Source organism: Hipposideros armiger, unplaced genomic scaffold (genome assembly GCF_001890085.2).
Source record: "Hipposideros armiger isolate ML-2016 unplaced genomic scaffold, ASM189008v1 scaffold_3, whole genome shotgun sequence".
Lineage (NCBI taxonomy): Eukaryota > Metazoa > Chordata > Mammalia > Chiroptera > Hipposideridae > Hipposideros > Hipposideros armiger.
Window position 1 is genome coordinate 9741452 of NW_017731353.1, and position 19019 is coordinate 9760470.

Here is a 19019-nt window from a genome sequence, read left to right on the forward strand (position 1 = left end):
GCCCGGGGCGGCGGGGCCGGCGGGGCCGGCGGCCCGGGCCCGGGGGGGCTGCAGCCGGGCCAGCGGGTCCTCTACAAGCAGTCGATCGCGCAGCGCGCGCGCACCATGGCGCTGTACAACCCCATCCCTGTCAAGCAGAACTGCTTCACCGTCAACCGCTCGCTCTTCGTCTTCAGCGAGGACAACGTCGTCCGCAAATACGCCAAGCGCATCACCGAGTGGCCATATCCTGCCGGGGGTCTGGCCGGGCGGGCGGCCGCGGGCACGGGGACCGGGCGTGGCGTCCAGCGTCCGCGCCCCGCCGGGTCTGGGAGGGGCGGCTGGGCGGGGGCCCGGGGCCAGTTGCGTGCGGCACCCAGTGGCCATCTTCCCGGGCCCGGGAGGAGGTGGCGACCTGGGGAGAGGCGCCTCCGGGACGGCTCGGCGAGGAGGCAGCGGGGCGGGGCTCCAGGGCCCCTCTCCTCGCCGCGTGTGCGTGCGCGCGCGGTCGTGGGGCGGCCGCGGGCGCGGGATGGGCGCTGGGCAGAGCCCCCTGCGCCCGGACTCGTCCGTGCGCTCCCTGGGCCCGGGTGCGGAGCGAGCGGCCAGCCTGGAGGGCACGCGAGGGCGAATCCGTGCCTGTGTGGGTGTGAGCTCGGTGGCCGCGAGCCGTGCGCGTGCCTGGCTGCAGGTGCGTGCGTGTGTGTGCGTGCGTTCGGGACTCTCGGGACATGTATGTTCACGTGCCTGTGTAGGTACATGTGGCTGCGTGTGCCTTTAAGGGAGCAGTGTGCGCCTGCGCGGGGTCCCTCCTCCAGCCTGGCTCGGGGGGCGCACCGCCCCCTCCCCTCCCGGCGCGGGAGCCGGGCGGAGCTGGGTGGCGCTGTCCACGGTGCTGACGGCCGCCGGGACGTGCCGAGCGGCTGCGGGACTGCACTGGAAGGAGAGGCCACGCCTCGCGGCGGCCCCCCAGGATGGGGGCGGGGGCGGCCCCCCAGGATGGGGGCGGGGGCGGCCCCCCAGGATGGGGGCGGGGGCAGGGGGCGGCCCCAGACTCGGTCATTCTCAGCCCCTCCGGAGGCGGCCTGGCCGACTGCTGCACTGCGCGCTGCCGGCCTCGGCCTCCTCGCCTCCCCTCCCCCTTGGCGCCTCCGGGTCAGTCCTTAACCCACGCACTCCGTTTGAGTACATGATCCTGGCCACCATCATCGCCAACTGTATCGTGCTGGCACTGGAGCAGCACCTCCCTGACGGGGACAAGACACCCATGTCCGAGCGCCTGGTGAGTGCGGTGGCTGCCGGGGACCTGAGGGTGGCGGCTGCTTGTCCGATTCCAGATCCTTCAGGGTCTACGGCTGAGTATAGCTTCTTCCGGTAGCGCCTCTATCCTTCAGCGGAGGAAAGGCTAGAACCCAGGCAGCTGACACCTCCCTCAAGGACCAGGAGGACTGGGGGGAGCCAGTTCAGCCCCTGGTGTGGAAGGGGAGCTGCTCTGCCCTGTGCCACTAGTTACCCCTACACCCCAAATGGGCCATCCAGTCTCAGTCTTGGGTCTTGATCTAAGAAACTCAGAGCTAAACCTGGGTGGGCGTGGGGAGCATTCACAGTGGTCCTGTCTGGTGTCTGGCTCTGTGTCCTGGCGCCACCCTTCCCTGCAGGGCTGTGGTGGCCTTGCTCCTGCAGAGTGGCCCTGGCTCTGTGGCCTCTCCTGCAGTGTTGTCTTTGTTGCTCTGCTTGGAGCCTCTTCCTCGTGGGGGAGCATCCCCTTCCCAGGCTTTCTTCCCAAACATCCGGAATTCTTGTCACCTGCTCCTGCCAGGAGCTGTCCCCTGCTGAAACCGAGCCCGTGAGAGTAGGTGCCAGGTGGGGTCTCTGGAGGGGCTGGGGCAGAGGGAAGGGTGAGGTTTGGAGGTGAGGCCATGTCCTGCGGCCCCTTTGCCTGGGCTTGTGTGGGCTCCCAGAGGCCTGAGAGGCTGCGCCTCAGATCAGAAAGAAGAAGCAGGCAGAGGGGTTCAGGGGGAGCTGCTGGAGGCCAGGGGAGACAGCCTCTTCTGGGGGCACTTTTCCCACCTTCTGTCCAAGCCTCTCGCCCCAGCTTCAGTGGAGACGAGCAGTGTTGAAGCAAGGCCTGTCCATGCTGGGTGTGGGCCCTGAGCCTCCCTCCTCCCAACCATCATAGACCCCGTGGTGGGAAAGGGGGGCAGAGTGAGGCTGCCCTGGGGTACAGTGGTCAGGCTCGAGCCTGTCTGTGCTGGGTGGCAGGCCTGAGTGGGCCAGCCAAGTCTGAACTCCTGCCTCAGAGGCGAGTAGGGCTTGCTTTGCGGTGACGGGGTGGGCGTGCTTCTAGGGGTTGGAGCTGAGCTGTTGGGAAAGGAGCAGAATTGTTCAGCCCGGAGGCCTGAGGAGCCCTTGGCTGACCCCAGTCCTGCGTGCAGGCACAGGCCTTGTGCGCCCTTGGGAAGGTCTGAAGGCCAGAGCACAGAGCTGGGCCTGGAGAGTAGGTCGGCGGGGACCCAGGGCTCAGGTGAGGAGCTGGTCAGCTGCCAGGGGAGCAGGCAGGGGCTGGCTGGTGCAGGGCAGCTGGACTGCTGGCCTGCCGGGTCCAGGGTGGGGCCACCACAGCTCCCTGTCCCTGGGGCTCCGCTTTCCAGCCACCATCACCTTCCCCAGCGGCCTTCAGCTGAGCCCCTAGCTTGCAGTCCCACCCTCCCCCAAGCCAGCCCTCAGCCGGGTGAATGTGGTCCAGGGTGGCGCCCTGCCCGTCTCCTGGCTCTGGGAGGGCTCTTTTCTGTCCAGGAGCTTTCTGGGAAGATCTGTGTGCTGGGATCTAGCTGTTCCCTGGGGCAGAGGGGGAGAGGGGGCTGTCCAACTCTGCTAGACCAGAAGCCTGACGGGGGTCCCGTTGTGAGTCAGCATCAGGGTGGCAGGATGGGGGAGGGGCTGTCAGCTCCCACCACGCAGGGCTGCCCATCAGCTGTGGGCTGGGGGTCCAGGCTGAGTCCATGGGGCGGGCCTTTCAAGGCCAGGCTTCCTGGGAAGGGACAGCGCAGGCTATTCGGCCTGCGTGGGAGCTGGTAGAAGACTCAGGTAGCTCCCGGCCCTCCCCTTGCTGGCTTGGCAGAGCAGCGTTCCGAAGGGCAGTTCCTCTTGTGACCCTCACCATCCTGAGGGCAGACCCTCCCTGCCACCCCTTGTCTGCTTTCGAGGCCGCTGCCCTGGACCGCAGGCATCTGTGGCTGCACTTGGGCTGCTTCCTGTGCTGACTCTGCCCGTGCGCCCCTGGTCCGAAGCTGGCTGCCACCTTGCCCTGTCAGTCAGCATACTCCATGTGCATGTCTGCACGTGACATCGGCGTCTCCAAACTATGTAGACTCGACCCCATGGTGCTGTGTGGGCTGGTGACCAGACGCAGCCTGGGGCGGAGGAGAGGGTGCACTGCCATTTCCTTCTCCGTTTCTTTGCTCACACTGCCCCTTCCACCAGGAACTGCTTTCCACGCGGCCTGGCTGGACGCCTCATCCTCCAGAGGCTCCCTGAGGCTCCCAAGACCTGCACGCTTCGTTTGTCCAGAAAGTGTGTGCTGAGGGACTTGGTGGGTCCTGGGCTGCTCTCGGGCCTGGGGCGTCCTCCAGGCCACCTATGCAGTGGTCTGAGCCCAGGCCCAGGCGGCCTCTTGCTCTGAGTGCAGCTGTGCCCCAGACAAGCTGGGTCTTGGGCCCAGTGCCGTGACCTCTCTCTGCTTCTGTGTCCCTTAGCATGGGGTTGAAAGAGTGTGAGAGGCCATGGACGATTGCCCGGTCAGTGCAGGACAAGCCCACAGGCCTGTCTGCTGCGGGCTGAGAGGCTGGCCTGGGCCCCTCTGCCTGCCTGAGTGGGGTGGGGGCAGGCGCGGTGGTGAGTGGGCTGTGCTTCTCCGCAGGACGACACGGAACCCTACTTCATCGGCATCTTCTGCTTTGAGGCGGGCATCAAGATTGTCGCCCTGGGTTTCGTGCTGCACAAGGGCTCTTACCTGCGCAATGGCTGGAATGTCATGGACTTTGTGGTGGTTCTGACAGGGTAGGTGACTGGGCCTGGGCAGCAGCATTCACACGGGGTCTGACGCGGGTGTGCGTGGGAAATCTGCTTCCCATGTGCGGGACCAAACAGTGCCCAAGCTGCCATGCTGGGGGGCGAGGGCTCCTTCCTGGGTGAGCCTGCTGTCAGGGCCACAGGGGTGGGGCCGCCTTCTCGGAGGGCTCCAGGGCTTGATTTTGTGAGTTCCAGGCTGCAGCCTGGTCGCCTCCGGCCTGGGAGAGGCACTTGTGTGTGTGTGAGCTGTTTTCTGCCTGGGGGGTCCAGCTGGAAAGCTCTGCCCGAGGCCTGGTGGACAACTGGCTGTGCACGGGGCTCCCGCCCACCACTTGCTCCTCAAATGGGCCCCAATACCCCACAACAGACCAGGGGGTCTGGAAAGTCAGCCTGGGGCTGGGCTGGGGCTGGAGTGCAGGCAGAGCACCCTGCCCCTCCTCGCTGAGCCCCACCTGTGTGTCCCTACCTGCTGAGGCTCAGCTCTGGCCACCCCCCCACCCCCGCCCCCCAGGAGAGGGCGGGGTTAATGCTTTGGGGAGATGGCTGCACAGAACCTGTTTGCCGCCGCCAGGGGCCCCGCCCCACACCCCCGACTCAGTCTTGTTTCTGGGGGCCTGGTGACCCTGGGAGGCTCAGAGCCCCACTGGAGTTCAGAATGCTCCACGGGAGGGGTGGCTGTGGCTAGGGCCTCCATCCCCCTGCCGGGCACAGGCTATCCAGCGAGCCCCTAGCCTGCTTCAGTGCGGGTGAAGATGTGTGCACAGGTGTTTTGGCTGAAGGCAGGGGAGGGAGAAGTTGACATGGAAGCTGCAGGTCCTGCATCATGTTTTCCCTCGGTCCTTGGGCGGTGGCACCAGGCTGTCACCAGCACTGATAGGATTGGCGCCTTTGAAATTGGAATTAATAGGTTTGCTTGGAAACTCTGATTTCTGCTCTATTTTTCACCTCTGACTGAGAAGAGAATGGGGTGAGGAGCCTTCTGTTGGGAGACGTGTGGCTTTGCGGTGCCAGGGACCCATCTGCACCTGCCTGCGTCCCCATGTCACCGGCTGCACAGTGGGTGTGGCACCAGGGCAGGATTTACTAAAACCCTCTGAAGCTCCGTGGACCCCTGCAGTCCCATCGATGATGGTGGGGGCTCGTGGAGAGTGTGGCTCTCAGAGGGGGGCTGGTGGTGAGGTGTGTGGCCCTCTAGGGGGTCACTCACACCAACCCATGGGCACTGCGTGGGTGTCAGGGAGTCACTGGCTGTTTACATCTCTCCGTCCCTCCCTCTGGACGCGAGTCCCTGAGGACAAGAACGTGTCTTATTTTTCAGGGCTTCCCTAGAGCCTAGCTTGGGGCAGGCTCCCAGGAGGGGCCAGGGAGCGTCTGCCGAACTAATGGCTTATGGGAGAGACTGGGTGCCCTGTGCTTGGGCCCCTGGGAGCCGCCCTGCCTCCTGGGACGCTGTCCGTGGTGCTGAGGGGGCCCCTTGGGGCAGGCAGGCTGAGGAGCCTGTGGCACCCGCCTTCAGCAGGACCCCTGGGTCTTCTGACCAGCACGTCTGATTCCAGGGCCAGGGAGCCTGGGTCCCTTGGTGACAGCTGCAAGAGACTTCCTGAGGCTGGGGTGCTCGGGGCTGCCCCTCCGCCTGTTGACCACACTACTGGTCTCAAGAGAGAGCAGGATGGGCTCGCCTTCCACGGAGCCCATGGAGAGGGGCCCAAGGTCCTGAGACCTGAGGTCTGCTCCCCAGCTCCTGCCGTGCAGACCCCTCCCTCTGTCCATCTCTTCTTGCTCGTGTCTTTGTTGCCCCATCTTTTTCTTCATGGGTGTCGCCTTCCGTTTCTCTCCCTCCTCCGTTCCCCTGCCTCGCTCTCTCGGTCTTTCTAACCCCTGCCTCTGTAACCCTGTCTCTTCTCTGCCTCTCTGTCCCTATTTCTCTGTGTCAATTTGCTTTTCCTTTCTTGTTCTTCCTGCCTCTTTTTCTATTCCACCTTGTTCTGTGTCTCTCGCTTGGGTGAAGTCTTTGCCTGCAGAAGGGCTGGGCATTGGTGCCAATGGTATCTAGGCTCCCTCCCTGTGCAGCCCATCCCTGAAGGTGGAAGGGGTCCCAGGTAGGAGGGCGATGCTGTCCCCTGGGGGCTCACGGGCTGGAGTGTCACAAGGGGGAGCTGCTCCATCACGCCTGCTTGTGGCACACAGGGCTCATGAACATATGCGTGCGTGCGTGTGTGCAGATGTGAGCACGTGTGGGTGTGCGTCCATGTATGGGTGCACCTGTGGGTGTATGTGAGTGCATGTTTGCGTGCATGCATGTGTGCATGCACATGCGCACGAATGTGCAGGTGTGCCTGTGTGCCTGTGTGGGTGTGCACATGTGTCCGTGTGCATGTATGCATATGTATGCCCATGTGTGTGCATGCATCCATGTGTGCGTGTGCTTCTGTGTAGGTGTGAACATGTGTGGGTGCATGTGTGTCAGTATGTGTGGGTGTGTGCATGTGTGCGTGTGTGTGTGGGTGCATGGTAGAGGGAGGCCCTGGGTCTGTTTTGGGGTGACTGTGGCCCATGGGGAGTCCAGTGAACAACCCTAACTCTAAACCCTCCTGAACTGAGGTCCCTGTGGGTAGCTATGGGTAGTATTATTTTTCATTACTTTGTTTTTAATTAGGGTTTACTTAATTGGTGTTCAGAGGGCTGCATGCCAGTGGTGGGGTGGGGAGGGGCTCTGACTGGGGAAGCCCTGTTGCCTGGCCACGCCCCCTCACCCACACCCTCTACCTCCCCTCCACCCCGCACCCAGGCCAGCTGGGGTTTCTTTTGCTTCTGAGGCTGGTGTGCAGGTGGTGGCAGGTGCCCTGGATGGGACGGGCCCACCCCTGCCTTGGGGAAGCCTCTTAGCCTCCTTTAGTTGCCTACAGACTCAGCCTGGGTGCACCCTTGGCATTGGGAAGGGGGTGCAGCGTGTGGTCCTGGCTCCATGGGAGTGAGCGAAGGGCCGACTTCACGCCCGCCCTCCCCTGACCCCGTCCCACCCCCACCCCACCTCGCGCCTGCCCTGCTCCCTCCCATCCTCACATCTGCCCTCCCACCCGTGTGTCTGTCCAGCAGCTTGAACTGCCCCCTTCTGCTGCTCCCCCAACCCATCCCTTATTGTTAATCACTCATTTATTCACGATTTGTTGAGCATCTGCCAGGAGCTGAGGATTGAACAGACCCACAGCCGTCTTGGGGACTGGGTGCTAGGGGAGCATGTTCTCCCGGCACTGCTTCTTTCTCGTAGTGCACACAGCCTCCATAACTGTGCACTTTGCTCATGCGTGACCTTTATTGCTTAAAGTCCATGTCTCCTGTCACCCTGCTCCTCAATTTACACTCGACAAGGGTGGGTCTCAACTGCAGTTCTTACGGCCACATCACAGTGCCTGGGACTGGTGTGCAGACCGCTGGGTACATAGAAGGAGTTAGGAGGGCAGGGTGGGCTGCAGGCTAGTCAGAGAAGTCCTCAGTACCATGGTGACTTCTGAAGGACACGTGAAGATGAACCATCTGGAGATCGGGGGACAGGCTGTGGCTGCAGGTGTCAACCCCAGGACACAGGTGTGTCGATGGTATTAGAGCGGACACGTCAGGACCCCCGGGAATGGGGAGAGGGGAACAGCTGCCCACGCCTGAGCCCAGGAGCCCCGGGGCCTGCAGGTGGGGTGGCCAGTGAGGTGGGTAGAGACCAGAGAGTGTCTGTGGTCAGCGACTCAGGAAGTACATGCTTTTCTTGAGGGAGGGGCGTGGTCGAGTGTGGCCTTGAGCACCATGAAGGCAGTGGGTTCCTGGTGAGGGCAGCTCCCGCTGGAATGGGAGGAGGGTGTGGGCACCTGCGGGCAGCTTCTGCCTTTTAGGGACACTCTTGGGCAGAGGCAGTGGGAGTGGAGCAGCAGGAGGGTTTTATTGAGTGGCGGCCACGGCCTGAGCTCTGGTGAGCTTGGTCCAGGGGGCAGGGACCAGCGGGAGACGTAGACAGAAAGACCTGGAGGGAGTGGGGTGGACGGCAGAACCCCAGGAGCCTGTCTGTCGTAACACGGGAACGGGAGGTAGCTGAGTGTGTGCACTTGGGGTTGGCAGCTGAGAAAGAAGCGATGGCACACCCATGTCCCCAGCCCGTCCATAACTGGTCACCTCTTAGTGCTGTCCCCACATCACCATTTGCGCCCTCCCGGTTCCCTCAGAAGCCCCCACCCCACCCATTGGTCCTGAGGGGTTGATTCCGGATGGGAGTCAGGACAGGTTCGGGGTCCCATCGGACACTGCGGCATCTTCCTGCTGGCAGAGAGCCCCAGGACCCCGAAATCGCAGCTGTCCCCTCCTCATCTTGGCCCTAACCTCAGCTTTCCTTGCCGGTCCTTGGGGACAGCAGACAAATGTGTCCTCGCTCAGGCAGGTGGCTCCCCAAGGGGACATTTCCAGCCACAGCTTCTCATTTTACTCCAAATTAAACTGGGGTTTCTTTCCAGGACATGTAATTAGAGCTGAGTCTCCCTCCCTGGACTGGGTTTCCTGTGGGACGAGGACAGGGCCTGCAGGCTACTGCATGGGAGGCGAGCTCAGCCCTCAGTGTGGGGACGCCTGCCGCGTGGGGCAGGTGGTGGAAGGCACAGGAGAGTGCTCTGGGGAGGCCACCCGGGCAGGGGACACCTGCCCTGGGCAAGGACGGGCCAAGGGTGACTGGTGACTTCACACCTGAATGTGGCTGACGCTGTGTCCAAGTGTGAGGTGACGAGACACCATGTCTGAGTGACCAGTGACACAGTGTTGAGTGGGCTGACCATGGCATGTGACCAGATGCCACCACTCAAGCAGTGTCCTGTTCGCAACCAGAGCCAGCTCCATGTAAGCTCTTCCCCAGGCCTGTGAGTGCTGCTGGGGGCCTCAGTGCCGGTCAGGTGGGGGTCTCTGTGCTGGTCAGGTGGGGGCCTCAGTGCCGGTCAGGTGGGGGTCTCTGTGCCAGTCAGGTGGGGCCTCTGTGCTGGTCAGGTGGGGTCCTCTGTGCCCCAGGGCCCGCAAGGACTGCTAGCTGGTCTCGGGTGTGGGAGGTCTTGAAGTTATGCTCAGAGCCCCCTTTTCGCAGCTCTCGGGCCTGGCCCCCACCCTGCCATTAGAACAGCTGCTTTTGGAGCTGGAGGGAGTGTGGCCAGGCCACAGGGGCCAGCTTCATTTTGAGTGGGGCCTTGGGAGCTGATTTCAGGGGCGTCTCGACCCACGGCCCACCCAGTTCCGTGGGGCGAGGTTGGGGTGGCAGCTGGCACGGAGCACTGAGTGGCGGGTTGGCAGCTGTCAGTCCACCCGCTGCCCCTCTCCCTTCCTGGCTCCTGGGGCTGCCGGGCTGCCGGGCAGGCTCTTCTCCACCGTGTGCCCCCCACCCGCAGCTTCAAGCCCTCTGGGCCTTCTCCACCCCAGTCTGCAGTTTGTAGGCACCTGTAACAAGCCCCGGCCTGTCCTGTCACTCAGCCCAGCCAACGCCACACTGTCCCGGCCTGGGAAGCGCTGGGCCCTCTTGCCTTCTGTGGAACGTGGACCTTTGGGTCCCCTCTCCTGCTCCCACCCCCCTCTCCACCTGGCTGGCCTCTCCTCACCCTTCTCACCGCAAGAGGTGTCCCTCCTCAGGCTCCCTAGTGTCCTCACTTGTTTGTCGATGGACTTGTGCCCTCGAAGGACTCAGCTCCGGCTGCCGTAAGAGCATGCCACAGACAGGGCAGCCCAAACAGCAGACGTGTACTGTCTCAGTTCTGGAAGCTGGATGTCCAAGATCAAGGTGCCCATACGCTGGCTTTGGGGGGAAGGGCTTACTTCCCGGCCTTCCCGCCGTGTCCTCACATGGCCTCTTCTCTGTGGAGACAGAGACAGCCTGTGAGACACTGGTCCTATCGGATTGGGGCCCACCCTTGTGATCTCATTTGGGCTTTGGGGGCTAGGGCCTCATGTAAGAATTTGCGGGGGATGTAAAATTCAGCTCATGACAGACTGTGCCGGCTGCAGACCCCTCTGCAGAGCCTCTGCCTGACCTGTCACCTTCCCTCCAGCCTCACCTCCAGCCAGTCGCTGTGGTATTGGGCAGGGCCGTGAGCCGTGAACCGTCTGTCACCTGCTGCAGGACATCTGGCTTTCCAGGTTTTGAAATGTCGTAAACAGAGCTGCTGTACACACTCACGTGCAGGTTTCCATGGGAGCACGTTCCCACTTCTCTGGGACGAGTGCCCTCGACTGCGGTTACTGGGCTCCTTTCTGAGGGGACTCCCCGCCGTGTCCACACCGTTGTGGAGCTCGCCTTCCCACCAGCACCAATGGCCTGGCTCCCCCGTGTCCTCACCGGCACTCCGTGTTACCACTCTTTTTTATGTTTGCTCTTCTGATAGGTGTACGGCGATGTGTGGTTGCCATTTCAACGTTCACTCCTCTAGCGGACAGTGATGCTGGGTGTGTTTTTTCACGTGCCTGTTTGCCGTTAGGGATGCATCGTGGGGAAGTGCCTCTTCAGATATTCTGCTCATGTTCTAACTGGATAGCTGGGTACGGGCTTGCACGTTTTTCTCCCCATCTGCAGCTTCTGTTTTCGTTCTTGTAACAGGGACTTTTGCAGCGAAAGTTTTACATGTTAATGAAGCCCAGTGTATCTGTGTTTCCCTTTGTGGCTGGTTGTGTGGTTGTAAGTCTAAGAGCTCTGCCAGCCGAAGGTCGTGCAGATTTTCTGTGTTTAATTTTTTTCTACCAGTTTTATTGTTTTACATTTTACATGGAAGTCCATGATCCCTTTGAGTTAATTTTTCTGTCAGGTGTGAGGTTTAGGTTGAGGTTATTTTCTTTCCTTCTTGCCTGTTGCTCCAGTACCATGTGTTGAAAAGGCTGCATTTCCTCCAGTGGATTGTTTGCACTTCTGTCAAAAACCAGGCGTGTGTGCATGGGTCTGGGTGGGGGCTTCCTCTCTGCCACATGGTCTGTGTGTCTGTCCCTCCCAAGTTCCACTGCCTAGATGGTTGGGCTTATATGTCTTGAAATCAAGTCTACTCACTTCTCCTACTTTGTTCTTTTTTTTTTTTCAAATTGTTTTAGCTATTTTAGTTTCTTTGCCTCTGTATGAATTTTGGAATAGTCTTGTCAGTGTATACACAAAATACTGACAGGAACTGTCATATATAGCTCCTGTATATAACCTGTATGTATATAACCTGTATGTTAATTTGGAAAGAATGGTACCTTTACTATGTTGAGTCTCCTCATCTGTGAACATGGTTTGTCTCCTTTTATTTATATCTTTGATTTCTTTCATTAGTATTTTGTAGTTTTCAGGATTCAAGTCCTGTGCATGTTTAGATTTGCATCTAACTTTTTCCATTATTTTTGCCTGAGTAGAAATGGTATTTTATTTTTCATTTGTGTCCATGTGTCCATTGCTAGTGTATAGAAGAGCAATCGATTTTTGTGTTTGTTTATCTTTAATCTTGCAACCTTGCTGAGTTCCCTTCTAAATTCTAAGAATTTTTTTTTGTGTGTGATTTCTTTGGAATTTTCTATGTAGGCAAATACGTTATCTGCAAATGAGAGGTAGTTTTGTTTCTTTATTCCCAATCCATACGTCTTTCTGCACCTTTCCTCGCCTTACTGACGAGAGCTGCTGGGACTTTGTTGAATAAAGGTGCTGAACGTGGACGTCTTAGCCTTGTTCCCGACCTCACGAGAAACACATTTGGAATTTCACCATCAAGTGTAGTGCAAGCCGCAGGTTTTTGTAGATGCTCTTTATCAGTTGAGGCAGTTCCCTTCTATTCCTATCTCTCTGAGAGTTTTTGTCATGAATCAGTGTCAGATTTCGTCAGATGCTCTTTCTGCATTGGTGTAATCACATGACTTCTCTTCCTTAGCCTGTCTGTATGGTGGATTGCAGTGACTGAATTTTTTTTTTTTTTTACATTTTATTGGGGAACTAGGGGAAGGGAACAGCATTGGTGAATCGGGGAAGGGGAACAGACAAGTTACTGTCCTTTTGTTCTTCATCCTAGTTGTGGAGGATGTTGCTTCACTGGCTCATGTTGGTATTATCATTGCACTCTTCCCGGCTGAGGCAAATCGGTCGCCGGCCATTGGACGGCTGCTCACAGCAACTCACGAAAGCTCACTACCGCTGCCGGCCAGCCCCACTGCAGCCTACACCGTCACCGGCCACTCACAGCAGCCCAGCTCCAGGTTGAGCTATTGTTCACCATCTTAGCTGTAGAGGGCGCAGCATCACTGGCCCTCATGTGGGATCTGAACCGGGGCCCTGCTGCTCAGAGCTGGCGTCCCAAGCCAACTCTTAACCAACGCGCCACTCGGCCGGCCCTCAATGATTGATTTTTGAGTACTGAACCAGCTTTTTATCCCCAAGATAAAAATAGTCGTGGTATATAGTTCTTTTTTATGTATTGCTGAATTCTGTTTGCCAGTATTTTGTTAAGGATTTTTGCATCTGGATTCACGAGGCTTGTTGTTCTGTCATGTTTTGGTTTTGTTTTAGGTACTGTCTCTGTCTGGTTTTAATACAAGCTTCATAACATGAGTTTGGAAGTGCTCCCCTCCCCACCCTGTTTTATGGAAGCCATTGTGTAAAAATGCTATGAATTCGTCTTTAAATGTTTGGTATAGTTCTGCACTGGATCCACTTGGGCCTGGAGATTTATTTTTTTGGGAGTTTTAATGTTACGGATTCAATTTCCTTAATAGTTACAGGGATATTCAAATTATCTAGTTCATACTGAGTGATTTGTGGTAGTTTGTGGTTTGTTTTTTTTTTTTTAATTTAAGGAAGTGGTCCATGTAGTCCAAACTGTTAAGTTTATGTGTGTGAAGTTGTCCATAGTAATCTCTCGTTATCATCTGATGTCTGCAGGGCCCTTATCTTGGTCCTTGTGTCTCTCTTCCCTTTACCTCCCCCAAAGTTGTACGTGTCGTGAGGCTTCGTCTCTAATAGTCCAAGAATGAGGACACTGGTCTACATAAGTACACGATGTTATCATACCTAAAAAAATAGTTCCATTACCACCGAATTTATTCCAGTTTCCAATTTCCAATTGTCCCAATCAATTTTTTTTCTTGGTTTTTAGTTCTCAGAAGTTTGACTGTGGTATGTCATGTGAATTTCTTTGAGCTTTTCATGTTTGGGATTCACTCAACTTCTTGAATCTGTAGGTAGAAGCCTCTCGCCAGGTTGGAGAAGTTTTCAGGCGTTAGACATTTGAGTACCTTTTCGGCCCTACCTTCCTTGTCCTTTGCTCTGGGACCCTGACACATTAGTATCGCCCTGTAAGGGCCGGGGTTCCGGTCTTCCTCCTCTTTCACCTTTCGTCTTTAAGCCTAGTTTTTCTCTGGTGTCCGTACTGTGTAATTTCTCCTGTTTTGTCATTCAGTTCATTGAATCTCTCCTCTCTTTTGTCTGTTCGGCTGTGGAGCCCATTCTGTTAGCTTTTCATTTTGGTTATTGTATTTTTAAGTTATAAAATTTTCATTAGGGGCCGGCCGAGTGGCTCAGTTGGTTAAGCGCTCGCTCGAGTGCGAGCACTGAGCAATAGTGGTTCGAGACCCGGCCCGAGCTGAGCTGCCATTGAGCTGCCAACAGGTGGCAGGATGGCTCAGTTAATAAAATAAAAAATAAGGGCTGGCCGAGTGGCACATTGGTTAAGAGTTGGCTTGGGACGCCAGCTCTGAGCAGCAGGGCCCCGGTTTGGATCCCACATGAGGGCCAGTGACGCTGCGCCCTCTACAGCTAAGATGGTGAACAACAGCTCGACCTGGAGCTGGGCTGCTATGAGTCGCTGGTGACGGCATAGGCTGCATTGAAGCTGCAGTGGGTTGCCATAAGCTACTGTGAGTGGCTGGCAGGCAACGTGAGCGGCCAGCAGCCCCCGTGAGTGGCTGTCCAGAAGCTGGCAACTGACCTGCCTCACCCGGGAAGAGCGCAATGATAATACCAACATGGGCCTGTGAAGCAACATCCTCCACAACTAGACTGAAGAACAGAAGGACAGCAACTTGTCTGTTCCCTGTCCCTGATTCCCCAATGCTGTTCCCCTCCCCCCAACTCCTCAATAAAAAAGTCTTAAACAAAAAAAAAAATTAAAAAATAAATAAAATTTTCATTAGATTCATCTTTATATCTTTTATTTCTTTGATGAATTTTTTAATTGTTTGTTTGTTGCAAGTATGTCTGTCATTGTGGCAGCAGGTTTTTTTGTTTGTTTGTTTTGTTTTTAGCTGAACCATCCTGCCACCTGTTGGCAGTTCAGCTCGGACCAGGAATCAACCGCTGTTGCTTAGAGCTCGCACTCTTGAGCGAGGTCTTAACTAACTGAACCACTCAGCCGGCCCTAACTGGCAGCATTTTTATCATTACTGCTTCAGAATCTCTGCCAAGTTCTCTGTTATCTACTGATTGTCTTTTTTCATTCAATTTGAGATTTTCTTGGTTTTTGATGGATGAGTTTTGATTGAAGCCTGGGCATTTTCACATTATTTTCTGAGACTCTGTTTCTCATCTTAACCTGCGTTAGTTGGTCTCTGATCCTGACCCTCAAGGGGATTGGGGTGCTCCGCCTTGTTACTCGCAGGTGGGGAGTAGAAGGCCGGTGCCCCACTCGCTGGCGGAGTGCACCCTACTTTACAGGCTGGAACCTGAGAGGCTCAGAATCAGCCTACGCCCCTCAGGAACCAGAGGGAGCTTGTAGCTGAGCCACAGTTCAAGCTCCTCACCACTAGCTCCTCAGACCCTCAAGATGTGCTGGTGTGAGATTTACCCTAAAAAGAAGGGTCTGAGCGCACTTGCTCTTGAAGTCTCCGTGGCTACTGCCATAGTCCTAGGTCACCGTGGGCTCATTGGTCAGAGCTTCGCTGTACGCTACCAAAGTAGCAGGCGTCCTGCGAGCTGGACAGAGCACTGCAGCTGGCCCGAGGGCTCCCTGTCCACGTGGAGGGCAGCCATTTCCCAACACAGGTGGCTGGTGGCGAGGGTAAGGGAGGTCAGCACGAGGGGCTGCAGAACACATCTGTGCAAGGGTCACCCACTGTACCCTGAAGGAGCTTGGGTCCTGAAGTCGTTGCTGTGCTTGTGGGGTCCCCACCTGTCCCATTTAGGAGGGGTTTGGGAAGGATGACCACACGTGGCTGGATTTCCTGTGCTTTTGGCAGGGGCGGTGACACGCTTGTGTGTGACCTCAGTGTGCCAGTGTGTGTCACTATGCAGGCACAAGGCACCAGGGACAGTTCCAGCTCCCCTTCTCCCAGGGCTGGGAGCCAGGACACACTCAGCTGTGCCCGAACCTCTTTTTCTTGCTTTGGAAGGCGGAGCAATGGCACTGACTTCTGACAGTCCCTGGAATGCTGTAGACAACCCACCGTGTTTTTGCTTTAGTGAGATGCGAGTGCCATGCTCTGCCGGGCGCGATCTTGGGGGTGGGGGCCCTTCTTCAATGCTGCCTGAATCTCCAGACCCCTCCAGTGCAAGGAGGGGACCTGGGCCCTGGCCTGAGCTGCCTGCCCAGCCCGAAGTGGGGAGGCCAAGAGGAGGCGTCTTTGGCTGAGCCCCACAGGCTGTCTCCATGGCGACCGCCAGCAGCTTCCTGGGCAAGAACAAGCACCTGGAAAGTCAGCGACAAAGCAGTTCCTGGAGATGGTGCCGTCTCGGCCATGTGTCTGCCAGCTCAGCGCCCATGTCTCCCTGGGCTGGGGCAGGCTGTGGGCCTGACTTGCACAGCACCTGCTCGACCAGTCCTGGCCTGGAGCCCCTTACCCACCTGGTGTGGCCGAGGCTGGGTTGCAGGTGTGGCTGCCTCTCCCAGCAGAGCGCTCCTGGCCTACCTACCCCACCACCCCTCCCTGCGACGCAGCAGTGGTCCTGAGGACGCTGGTGCCCATGTTCCTTCCATGATCTGAGTGTCACCTCATGGCAACCTGTGTGGCCCATGGGACCTCACATCACAGGTGAGGGACCTTCCCTAAGTCCAGGGCCAAGAAGCCTCAGGCTGAGCCTTGAGTCCCAGTCATCTGACCCAGGGTCCTTCAGGGGAGCCCAGCCAAACCCAAGGTGCTCGTGTCAGGGGGAGAGGGGACCCCCAGCCCCTGGCCTGGGCAGGGCCTGGGTACCCCTACGGGCTGCACAATGCCTCTGAAATGTGTCCTACCTCTGGCCCCGGTCTGGATGGGGGCTCTGCTCAGCTCAGCTGTCCTGAGGCCAGAGCCACCGTTGCTGGGGTGACAGCATCTCCAAGGGTCTGGGGAAGACACTTGCACTCCCGACCCTTCTTGGTTTATTCTCCAGACAGAGGTGACCCTGAGAGTCACAGGGACACGCATACAGCTGTGCTGGGCAGCTGGACATGTGTGGTTGCCCTGTCCCCTCCCTTTGCTGGACTTCCTGGAATGGGACCCTCAGGCACAGCTGCTGTGGAGGGGTAGAGGCCTGGGGAGGGGTAGAGGGTGCACCACTCTTATAAGGCTGACAGCTGCCCGGCCCAAGGGACAAGTGGTGGGGTTCAGTGAGGTGGGCATGCACCCAGTGGGGCAGGAACCTCTCAGGCTATCATTGCGGCCCCCTCGCAGTGGTTCTGGCTGTCCCCAAGCAGTCCCAGAACACACACGAATGTGATTGGGGACTGCCAAGCCCTTTCAGTCTGTGCTGTCCCCTAGGCTAAGCACGGCCTCTTTGGAGGTGGTGCAGGAGGGTGGGGCTCTGGCCCTCAGATGGGCAGCAAGACGCAAGGAGGAGGAAGTGGGGGCAGGCCTGGTGGGCACCAGTGGTGCAGGCTTAGGGTGAGGGTTGGCGGCGCAGTCTGTGTGTCCCTGGTCCTGTCACTTCCTCACAGACAGATGACAACTGTGCTTCCTGGTCACCTGGGCATTTCCAGAAATGAGTGGCCCTGTGGGGTGTGCCGGACTATGGGGGGCCATGGGGTGGCTGTGCATGCACCCAGGATCTCCTGCACAAACGGCAGTTCACAGGCAGGTGACCTCCTAGCCAGTACTTAGGATATGTGGCCACCAAGACCCAGGGGGATGTGGAGTCAAAGCTGTGGGGTGAGTTCTAGGCCAGTCTTTGGGGTACAGGCCAGGGCTGCAGTGTGTGGTCCCATCGCCCCGCATTCTGATGTGACTGGAAGTGCCTGCTCCACCTGGGCACCAGTGCCATGGGGGGCGGAGGGCAGGGCTGGCTGGTGTGTCTGCTGCGTGTCCCCATGTCCCCGCACCTGCGCCAGGCCTGTAGCCTCGCTGTCCTGTGTGCAGGGTGGGGCTGAGCCTGGGCGAGTACAATTTGTGAGCACAGTTGTGCTCATAATTTACATAAAAACTTGTATTTTCCCTTTTTCTTTCTGTCTAGCAGCATATCGAGGTGAAATTCACAGACTGTAGCACTCATTCTCTTACAGTGTACAGGTCAGGGCTTTTATATGTTCGCAGAATCCTGCAGCTGTCACCACAACCTAATTCCAGAACATTTGCGTCACCCCAACAGGAAACACACCCATTAGCCGTCACCCGCCCCTGATGTACTTTCTGTCTCCAGGGATTTCTCTGTTCTAGGCACGTCACACAAAGGCCACCACACAGTATGCGGCCCTTCATGTCTGGCTCTTTCCCATGTTTTCAGGGTTCATCCATGTGGCACGTCAGGCACCTCCCTCTCACATCACACGTGGCACTGGGGTCTCCGTTTTGTTTTTATTTATAATGACTCCGCAGTGTCACTCTGTGGTGGCTTATTGGAGCCACCACCACAGAGATGCCTGACTTTGCATTGGTGACTTCTTCATTTTGCGTGGTTTCGATGGGCTCGTGAGTGGCATGACCGAGCTTGCGATGTCTCCCAGGCGAGGCCGACGCTGTCCTGGGGCCACTCTGAGAAGCTCTGCTGTGACTGAGCTCTGGGAGGCTTGTCATCGTCCTCCAGGAATAACCACAGTGTCTGTTCCTTTCTTTATTTCTTATTTGCGTTCCATTATGTTAGCCAGAACTCTTGAAATAAGATTAAATGAGAATTATTTTATGATCTGATTTGAAAGGAAATCCTTCATGATAAATGTGGGTATGTTGGTTCTCTTGAGAGTAGATTTTGTGCGTAGAAAAGATGGTTCAGAAAAGATCTTACTTTCTAAAACTCAACATCCAATTTACTAAAGTTACGATTCCAAAAGCATAGTTCTTTAAAATTTTTTAGATTTAATTTACTACAGGGATGGACCTTGAAAGCAGACAGAGAAAGACAAACACTGTGCTTACAGGTGGAATCTAAAATCAAACAAGCACAGCAAACGCTGAGAGAAAGAGATAGGGGGTGGGGGGCCTGGAGGAGGTGGTCCGAGGCCAGCCGTGAGCCTGAGGCTGTCCTGTGCCACGTGGTGACACGGCTGACGCTGCTGGACCACAGGGAGGAAAGGCGTTGAGAGTACAGCCTAAGGGTTCTCATCTCAAGGAGTTTTTTCTTGTCTTTTTGTGTCTGTACGAGACGACGGATGTTAACTAGACCTCCTGTGGTAATCATCCTAAACAGACCTAAAATCATGCCATACACCTTGAACTTATACAGTGTAGTACGTCAGTTATTTCTCAATAAAACTGGAAACGTTTTTAGATTCAGCTCTTGAAAAATTTTATTTATGCATTTAGCAGTTTTTAACAATGATTTTCAAGAAAACTCTAATAGTGTTTTATCTCATTTCATAAACTTGGTTAATATCAAACATTTAAAATTTCATTTATAAACTTACTATTGGGTTTCGGAAAAGTCATGACATATTTTGTCTGTTTTTCAAAGGTTGTTTATTTATATAAAGAACAAAGATAAAGGGGCCGGCCGAGTGGCTCAGTTGGTGAAGAGCTCACTTAAGAGTGCGAGCTCTGAGCAACAGCAGTTCGAGTCCTGGCCCGAGTGGAGCTGCCACTGAGCTGCCAACAGGTGGGAGGATGGCTCAGCC

General features: G+C 56.8%; 1 protein-coding gene across 1 annotated transcript in view; it reads left to right on the forward strand.

Annotated features, from left to right (window-relative positions):
* Nucleotides 1-19019, forward strand: part of CACNA1B (calcium voltage-gated channel subunit alpha1 B) — a gene marked incomplete at its 3' end in the record, with an annotated part of 161490 nt that overhangs the window by 20739 nt on the left and 121732 nt on the right. The window contains exons 2-4 of the mRNA XM_019642114.1: nt 2-224; nt 1156-1261; nt 3899-4038. Coding sequence (XP_019497659.1) covers nt 2-224; nt 1156-1261; nt 3899-4038 — 469 coding nt within the window. The remainder of the gene's footprint in view (nt 1; nt 225-1155; nt 1262-3898; nt 4039-19019) is intronic.